The sequence below is a fragment of the Mauremys mutica genome, chromosome 8 (assembly GCF_020497125.1).
Source record: "Mauremys mutica isolate MM-2020 ecotype Southern chromosome 8, ASM2049712v1, whole genome shotgun sequence".
NCBI lineage: Eukaryota > Metazoa > Chordata > Testudines > Geoemydidae > Mauremys > Mauremys mutica.
Genome location: NC_059079.1, coordinates 6,466,970 through 6,476,684, shown reverse-complemented (window position 1 = coordinate 6,476,684; position 9,715 = coordinate 6,466,970). Strand labels below are relative to the sequence as shown.

At 42.1% G+C, this 9,715-nt stretch overlaps 1 protein-coding gene across 1 annotated transcript in view; it reads left to right on the top strand.

The window, feature by feature from the left end:
- The first annotated feature begins 45 nt into the window (after positions 1-45).
- Positions 46-9,715, top strand: part of STIL (STIL centriolar assembly protein) — a 33,250-nt gene continuing 23,580 nt past the window's right edge. Inside the window, exons 1-6 of the mRNA XM_045027012.1 lie at positions 46-75; positions 1,847-1,983; positions 2,476-2,538; positions 6,428-6,535; positions 8,442-8,557; positions 8,751-8,938. Coding sequence (XP_044882947.1) covers positions 46-75; positions 1,847-1,983; positions 2,476-2,538; positions 6,428-6,535; positions 8,442-8,557; positions 8,751-8,938 — 642 coding nt within the window. The remainder of the gene's footprint in view (positions 76-1,846; positions 1,984-2,475; positions 2,539-6,427; positions 6,536-8,441; positions 8,558-8,750; positions 8,939-9,715) is intronic.

The window sequence follows — 9,715 nt, the reverse complement described above, 5'->3', positions numbered from 1 at the left end:
AACCTCTCCAACGCATCATCAGGGATCTACAACCCATCCTGGACAATGATCCCTCACTTTCACAGGCCTTTGGAGGTACCCCAGTCCTTGCCCACAGACAACCCACCAACCTGAAGCATATTCTCACCAGGAACTACACACCGCACCATAGCAACTCTAAGTCAGGAACCAATCCATGCAGCAAACCTCAATGTCAACTCTGCCCACATATCTACACCAGCGACACCATCACAGGACCTAACCAGATCAGCCACACCATCACTCATTCATTCACCTGCACGTCCACCAATGTAATATACGCCATCATGTGCCAGCAATGCCCCTCTGCTATGTACCTCGGCCAAACTGGACAGTCCCTACGTAAAAGGATAAATGGACACAAATCAGCTATTAGGAATGGCAATATACAAAAACCTGTAGGAGAACACTTCAGTCTCCCTGGACACACAATAGCAGATTTAAAGGTAGCCATCCTGCAGCAAAAAAACTTCAGGACCAGACTTCAAAGAGAAACTGCTGAGCTTCAGTTCATCTGCAAATTTGGCACCATCAGCTCAGGATTAAACAAAGACTCTGAATGGCTAGCCAACTACAAAAGCAGTTTCTCCTCCCTTGGTGTTCACACCTCAACTGGTAGAAGAGGGCCTCATCCTCCCTGACTGAACTAACCTCATTATCTCTAGCCTGATTCTTGCTTGCATATTTATACCTGCCTCTGTAAATTTCCACTACATGCATCTGACAAAGTGGGAATTCACCCATGAAAGCTCATGCTCCAATACGTCTGTTAGTCTATAAGGTGCCACAGAACTCTTTGCCGCTTTTACAGATCCAGACTAACATGGCTACCCCTCTGATATTTGACAACAATATGAGTTAGCCCATTTGTTTGTTGCTTTGAGAAATTATGTTTCCAGTTGCTAGAAGGCTGAAAAGATCCACCCAGGCCAGAATATGTGTTTAAAAAAACCCCAGACAAAAAACGTGCTGGGGACAATGGTGCAAATGAAACTTCAATTTCCAGTGTGCCTTTCCCACTCAGCGAGCAAACCAACCTCTTCATCCAGTATGACAGGTTTCAGAGTAGCAGCCGTGTTAGTCTGTATCCGCAAAAAGAACAGGAGTACTTGTGGCACCTTAGAGACTAACAAATTTATTTCAGCATAAGCTTTCGTGGGCTACAGCTCACTTCTTCGGATGCGTAGAATGGAACACACAGACAGGAGATATTTATACATACGGAGAACATGAAAAGGTGGAAATATGCATACCTTTTCATATTCTCCCTATGTATAAATATCTTCTGTCTGTGTGTTCCATGCTATGCATCCGAAGAAGTGAGCTGTAGCCCACGAAAGCTTATACTGAAATAAATTTGTTACTCTCTAAGGTGCCACAAGTACTCCTGTTCTTCATCCCGTATGGGTTCCAGAGTGGTATCTTCCTCCCAAATCCATTCTGCCCCCAGTCCTGCCCTGCACACCTACTCGATATCCCCACACTCTAGTCTTCCTATGATGAGAGGGGTCCCATGTAAACGCCATGGGAATGTTTGGATTTCTTATAAAATAATTAGGGGTGTGTCTCTTTAAAACTCTAACCTCAGCTAACTCGCCTGTTGCTGTGGCATCCAAACCACGCCTCCCTCCCCGTCCCCAACCAGTGCGCCGGCGCAGTAGCGCTTGCTCTCTGGGTGACCGTTTAAAGCAGTAATGTTTTTTAAATCCCCCTTCGCTTGCGCGCGCCGGGCGGTTGGTTGCCCGGGGTGTCACCTGATTGGTTGAGCGGGCGAGTCGAAACGGCGCGCTGATTGAGCGACCGCAAAAAAGAAGTGGGCGGAACGCAGGCTGCGCCTCCTGATTGGCCAAGAGGGCCGGGCGGGGCGGGACGCTCATTGTTTGGAGGGCGTCGTGGGGGCGGGAGGCTGGCGGTGCCGCCGTTGGAGCCGCCACAGGCAGAAGGGCCCGGAAGGGGCCTGCCCAGGTGAGTCAGTTACCGAGCTCCCCACCTTGACCCGCGGCATTGCCCCGGCTTGCGGCGGCAGTGGGGAGAGGGCCCCGTTCGGGGGTGAGGCTGGGGCGCCCCGCCTAGAGGGGATGGGCTGGTGGTTGGGGACCGCAAGGGCTCCTGCCGCCAGGCGCTGGGGTCTGGGTCTGCTGGCCTCCCGCTGGGCTGGGGTGAGGGGATGCCAACCCTCCCCCCCGCCCATAGCTAGCTCCCGGTCCGGGGTCCTCTCCCCCGGCCTGGCTCCTCCTGGTCCTGCGTGGGGGGCCGCGCGCGGGGTGCGGGCTGTGGTCAGCCCTAGTACGGTAACCTTACCAATGACCTTGCAACAAACATCCTCTGGCTGGTTATCGGCTCTGATGTAAATCAGTCACTTGAGAAGATGTGATTTGTGTTACTGTAGTGCCTAGGAGCCCTAATCAGGGGCCAGGGGCCCGTTCTTTAATGTTCTTCCTTCTGTTTTCCTTGCAGGGGATTGAAGGCTGCGGTCATGGAGGCTATTTATGCTGTTTCAGATCACCAAACAGATCCTAGGTATCAGCTCCTCTGTAGAGAAATTACTTTACTTTATGGAAAGCTTTTGATTTTTAATATTTTTCCTTACAAGGAGTTCAAAGAAAGCACAAATCTCTTGATTCTTTGGACTACACATAACACAAGTTTATTATCTCTGCAATGAACGCTATGCCATCATGCATTATTTGTATTACAGTAATGCCCGGTGACCCTAATCACGACTGGGGCCCCCTTGTACAGAGTGCTGCACAAATAGACTTTAAATGACAGTCTCTTTTCTGACGATGTTACTATTTAATGCCCTGTTCTGCAGTCTGATCCATGCAGGTGGGTCCCTGTGCCTCTACAGACCCTCATCCTTACAGATCAGCTTTCATGATCAGGCCCTAAATATTGTAACTAGTGAGAGTTCTTATGTTTAAAATGACTGAGTTTGGTGACCCATTATCTTTGCCCTTAAAGACCAGGACCTATTAGTAACAGTGTACGTAGGGAGTGGGGAAGGGTGTGTGTGTGTGTGTGTGTGAGAGAGAGTGCAGGATGGTTCAGGCAGTGTACATTTTTTTAACTGCCTGGTCCCCTAACTAACTTATTTTTTTTTAAACAAATACTTAGTTGGAGAATTGGGCTCCACCATTATTAAATACTCATTGAAAGCTGTGTATGGAGGTGTGCATGTTATAGAAACCATCATGACTGAAATCCTAGTAGCCATCTAAACAGTGAAGCAAATATTCAATAAAGGTTGAAACTGATTTTTTATTATAGTTATACATTTTTGCTTATTTCTGATTGCTATGGAAGTAGTGAGACTTGAATGTGGAGAGGCTGGGAGCTTGACAAACCAAGATGGGGAAGAACTTTCTATGCATAAAAAGAACAGGAGTACTTATGGCACCTTAGAGACTAACAAATTTATTTGAGCATAAGCTTTCCATGCATAGTGACAGGTAATGGGAAGAAGGGGAGAGAAGACATGGAGATGAGATGACAAATGACACTACTTGGACAAACATAATTCAATACTACAGAAGGCCACTAAAGAAAAAACATTAAGATTTTAAAGTTGCTGTTAGTGAGTGGCCTCCCTTAGAAGTAGCACCTCTAAATAAACAATGGGAAACATTAGTGAGGAAGTTTTGCAGTGGTGTGCTGCTACTTTGGTGAACGTAGGACCTCAGTCTCCAGAGGTCTCAGTCTATTGCCTTTCACCAGGATGGCGCCTGTCCTATTTCTGTCTCTTTTTCCACCTCTTGCTATGTATGGAACGTTCTCCCTATATTGGTTGAGCAATCCACAATCATGTTATTCCAGATGGTTATGGACGAAATTAATCTCTGCAGGGTCTGTAAGCTAACAAAAAATATATACGATAATTAAAAATCAGTTATTCATTCTTCTGGGCTTCCCAGTGCATCCTACCTTCATATAACTCTTTTTGGCATAGGGAATGTCTAAATTTTATGTCTTGTACAGTGTGAAGTACATTTTACACTTAAAATTTTTTTTTTAATTGTGGCATGCTCCAACTTCTGTCTGGCTCAGTAGTTGCCAAAAACCCTAAATAAAAAACACTACCTACATTCCACAATTGAGCCCCACTTCTGCAAAGATCCATGTGCGGGCTTTACTTTAAGCTCGAGTCAGGGTGGATAAAAATTGGTTGTCGATTAATTGCAGTTAACTCACGTGATTAACTAAAAAAAATCGCAATTGATCAGTTTTAATTGCACTGTTAAACAATAGAATACCAATTGATTAGATATTTTTGGATGTTTCTCTACATTTTCAAATATATTGATTTCTAGTACAACACAGAATACAAAGTGTACACTGCTCACTTTATATTTTTTATTACCAATATTTGGACTGTAAAAATGATAAAATAGTATTTTTCAGTTCACCTCATACAAGTACTGTAGTGCAATCTCTATCGTAAAAAAGCAATTTATAAATGTAAATTTTTTTTGTGCTTTGTTACATAACTGCACTCAAATGAAACAAAGCAAAACTTTAGAGCCTACAAGTCCACTCAGTCCTACCTCTTGTTCAGCCAATATATATATAATTCTGCCATATATTTCGTGTTATAGTAGTCTCCGATGATGATTCAGCACATGTTCATGTTAAGAACACTTTAGCTGCAGATTTCACAAAATGCAAAGGAGGTACCAATGTGAAATTTCTAAAGATAGCTACATCACTCGACCCAAGGTTTTAGAATCTGAAGTACTTCCAAAATTTGAGAGGGATGAGGTGTGGAGCATGCTTTCAGAAGTCTTAAAAGAGCGAAATTCCAATGCGGAAACTACAGAACCCAAACCACCAAAAAAGAAAATCAACCTTCTCCTGGTGGCATCTGACTCAGAGGATAAAAATGAACATGCATCGGTCTGCACTGCTTTGGTTTGTTATTGAGCAGAATGTGTCAGCAGCATGGATGCATGTCCTCTGGAATGGCGATTGAAGCATGAAGGAACATATTAATCTTTAAAGCATCTGGCACGTAAATATCTTGCGACACCATCTACAAAAGTGCCATGCAAATGCCTGTTCTCACTTTCAGGTGACATTGTGAACAAGAAGTGGGCAGCATTATCTCCTGCAAATGTAACCAAATTTGATTGGCTTGATTTGCTGACCAAGAAATAGGACCGAGTGGATTCGTAGGCTCTAAATGCAGTTATTTTTTGTACATAATTCTACATTTGTAAGTTCAACTTCATGATGAAGAGATTGCTTACAGTACTTGAAAAATACTATTTCTTTTGTTTTTTACAGTGCAAATATTTGTGATATATAAATATAAAGTGAGCAAATATAAACTGGGTGCTCATGTGTCTAACTCACTTTCTGAAGTGCAGTGTTTGAGCTGTAAACAATACAGGGAAGTATTGGTCCTTAATTCAACAAGACTGTTAAATTAAAAAAAAAAGTTTCTATGAGCTTGTTGGGCTTTGCACCTTTTTAAAAAAAGAATCTAAAATACAGACTTAAATTGACTGACAGCATTCTTTTAATGAGAACCAATCCTCCATCATAACCAGCATGTGAGACAAGTGAGTGGACTGAGGTAGGGCATCAGAATAGAGGAAATCTTTATGGCAGCTAAAAGAGTGTGAGGGGGATTTACATGTATTGTTTTGATAATGTAAAATATTTTAATGAAGGAGTCCTGAGTTGGTCTTTAGTCAAATGTTAGCAGTGGGTTATGAGCTGTATTATATGGATTACTAAAAGATTATTTCTGTCAACCTGGAGAAATCTTAAAATAAAATTTGTAAGACTTTGTCAAGAAATTTGAATGGCTACAGCTTCTGAACATCGTTTTGTCCTGTTTGGCTGTGAACTTGGAGTTCTGTGGTCACAACACTCTCAGTAATACTCTTTCTGTGTAATATGCTGTTTGACTTCAGATATAATTATGTTTCTTTAAATATTCTTCAAAATATGCTGCTTTTTAATGGAGCAAATACTATGTAAAACTATCAAGGAAACTGGAAAGATGAGCTTTTGGCAAGTTTTTTCTTAATCTGAATTTAAAGTGAGCTGAAAATCACTTATTTCCTGGTATGTTTTATTCTTTCCAATGTTTTATCTAGAACAGCTTCATTTCCCAAGCTTTATCTAAAAATAATTAGTGCCTTGGCATTCACACCTAAGACCATATGATGGAACTGTAGTAATTAGCCCTTTAAAATGGCAAAATAAATGAAATCTCATTATCTTCCTTGTCCGTTTCATAGGAAAAGTTTTTTCTTCAGCCATTTTGATGTTCTTACGAGATGTTGGTGGGTTTTTTTGTTTTTTTTTCTTCCTTCATCTTCTGGCTCCCGACCCAAACCGAATAAAGTGCAGCTTAAAAGATTGGGCTTAATATATTTCTGATTATTTTTTGTTTTTGCAGAATTGCTTCAAGCAGGATGGTACCATTCAGTTTTCCTCTATCAAAATGTGCACTTTGGGATCCAACACCTGTGGGAGATGTTATTGGCGCACACATCAGTTATTACAGGTATAAGTAAGACTTGTTCCTCTTCAAGATACAAATAATTAAATTAGAAGGGGCTCTGCTGAGTATGTGCAGAACACTGTTCTACAAGTTACATCCTGGGTATGGTGTATTCCTCTTTCAACCTTGTTAAAGACTATTCCAGTATCAGTTCATCACGTGTGTACTGTAAAGCTTTATTGAGTTGTACTGTGCTGAGGAAGATTAACCTTTGTAGGGATCTATTCATCCCTTACACCTCCACAGATGGGATTTTGATTTCCCCAACCCCACCTTGCAAAAGCAACTCTGTGCTGGAACTCTACAGCATCTCAGGGTGGGACTGCGAGGAAGAGCTGTCGGCAGCATCTCTTTCTCCAATGGCAAATATCCATGTTTGTTAGTTTTGTCAGAAGCAGTAAATACTTGTCGTCTTTGCCAGCGCTTCTGGGGAGAGAAAAGGGGTTTGCTTAACACTGCTTTGCTTCCATGTTTTTAGTAGGAACGTGTCCTCCCAGGGAGGCAGAAAACCAATGGGGAGGAAATCACAGTGAGCACAGTATAAGTATCTACCTAGAGGGTTTCTTCCTTCTGAAGGATTGGGGAGTCCCTTCCTTGTGGATCAGCACAATCAACAGGATTGAGAAGCCCCTGTGAAAAATACCTGCCCCTCAAGGGAGAAAGTGGAAGGAAACTATAAAGTATAATGATAATGGCAAACCTCTTGTTTCTGTGGGCCAGTTGTCCTCTGCCGCTACATGTCTGCAGGAAAGAGTGATCCTGATAAAAGCAAACTCCAAAATGCTGAACTAAGTTAAAACTCACCTGGAAATCCTAATTAAGTAAAATGTTTACAGTCCTGTTAACATGTCAAAAGTTTTGACAAATACTCTCTTTAAAATAAGTCAGAAGGCAAATCCTGGCCCTCATCAGTTCCTAGGGCAGTATGTGTCAGACCTGGGATGAGGGGAGGGGAGGTGGGAAAACCTGTTTGCACTGGCATGAGAATAAGAGCTGTGACCCTCATGAGTTAAGCGGGTCAGATGGTAAAGAGGGTGTCAAAAGTTTGGTTATTCAAAATCCTGCAACACAGCAGTGCAACAGCAGAGAGAATACTCTTTTACCAGCCGGGGTGAGTACTAGTTGAAGACAACATGTCTGCCTTCTGGGCAGCCTAGAGATGCTATGGGAGCGTCACCAAAAAAAATAAATCTAGATAACTGCCTGTCAGTGACAGAAAATTTTTCTTTTAATGGAGGATTAATCAGATTTGTACAAAATCTTCTATGAAATTAAGGGTTGAACAAAGTGAGACATAGTGTACAGGGGGCATTGCAGTAGTTCAGACATGTTCCTTTTCAGTTGAGCAGGCTGTACTTTTGTTACACCTCTGCCATTTATGGATTTTTTTTTTCTCACAGTATTCCTGAATCCTTTACAAGGTAGTTCTAAAATAGACATTCATTGGTTTAAAAATATGTTAAAGACTTAAAATGTAACTCTTTCCTAACCATGACCAGGTAGGATTTGGGCCACGCATTATAGCTTTCTGACAGACAGCTTCAGTCTACAGTCATCTCTCGACCTTATGTTCTTCACAGACAGCTCACAATCAAAACTAGACATGTAGCTTCAAGCTAAAAAATTTCTAAGAGGCTTATTGCACCTAGATTCTACTATTCTTCCTGTTACTCTAATATCCAAATCTGTTCCTGTTTAGGGCATAGGATTGTTTCATTGTAGTAAAATATTGGTTTATCCTTTGAAGTAGTTTATTCAGGACAAAAATTTTATATATTAAAACTTCCTAACTATACCAAAAATATTCTTGTTTATATAATATACATAGAAATCATCATTAATGTTGGTATTAAACACATTCATTGTCTCTCCTTCCCCCCCTCCTGTGCCCCTCCTCCTCCCCCCCCAGAAATCCCAAACTATTGATGATGGAGAAGGCTCTTCGTCTTGCCTATCGCCACGCTAAGCAGAGTGAAAGAAAGTTCTTTTCCTGTTTTTTGCTTGGGACTCTTGCAGTGGATGAAGGTAACTTTTTGTTTTTGTTTTGTTTTTTAACCTACATGAATGTTTTATTAAATCGTTTGTCACTGGCTTGCTTCTTTCTGCATTTCTGGTGATTGAGCAAGCCTCAGTCAGTGAACTGAACTGGGTGGTTTTGGTATGCAAGATGCAGTATACTTCTCCACATCCACCCTTTATCATATTTTTCCCCCCCCAGACGATGAAGGTGTATCACTGACAATAGACAGATTTGATCCCGGTCGAGAAGTAACTGCTGGTTCAGGGAAAGTCCCCACAGCACCTCTTCCTGGAGACTTTTTGATTCCATGTACAATTAATGCTTGGGGATCTTCCTCTGGAGATATTATAGTGCACAATTCTGAAGATTTCAACTTAGCTTTTAAGGTAAGCCACTCCTAGCAACTTTCTGATCTCTTAAAACAGTGACACAGAGAGGAGACTAGATGGCTTTCGGTATCTTTCACCTCCCTGCCATTCATCTAAATCCAAACTAGAAGAGCAAAGGCCAGAAGGTTACCATTTAATGGCCAATGTGAAGAGAGCTGTTCTCCGTTCACATCATGATTGTCACCAATAAGCTTCTTTTTTGGCACTCAGTAGAAATTCCTAAGACAAGATGAGCATGAAGACAAAACTCCTTTTCGTTCCTAGCTGAAACTCTCTCTCCCAGAATGGTGGGATAATATGGGAAGAGCTCGCTCTATTGATGGTGCCAAATCATTTTTGTGACTAACTATTTCCGTCTGCGAGGCAATATTCAACACTAAAGACCCGCAAAGTGCCAAAAAAAAAAAAAGGCCAAAAAACCAAACCCTAAACCCTCTTTATCGGTTGATTTACAGTGTATATAGAAAGTAATGCATGATTTTGGGTGGATTTTTTTGTTTATATAACAGGAACATCAGTTCTTTAGCCCTGACCCCCAAAAGCCACAGAGAAGTAAAGAATCCTCTTTGGGTATGTCTAAACAGCAGCTAGACACCTGTGGTTGGCCCTTGCCAGCCAATTCGGGTTGCAGGACTGTTTCATTGCAGTGTAGACTTCTGAGTTCCAGTATCCTCCTACCTTGCCAGGGTCCTAGAGCCCGGGCTGCAGCCCGAGCCCTCAAGACTACACTGTAACGTAGCAGCCCCGCAGCTTGAGTCAGCTGCCACAGACCAG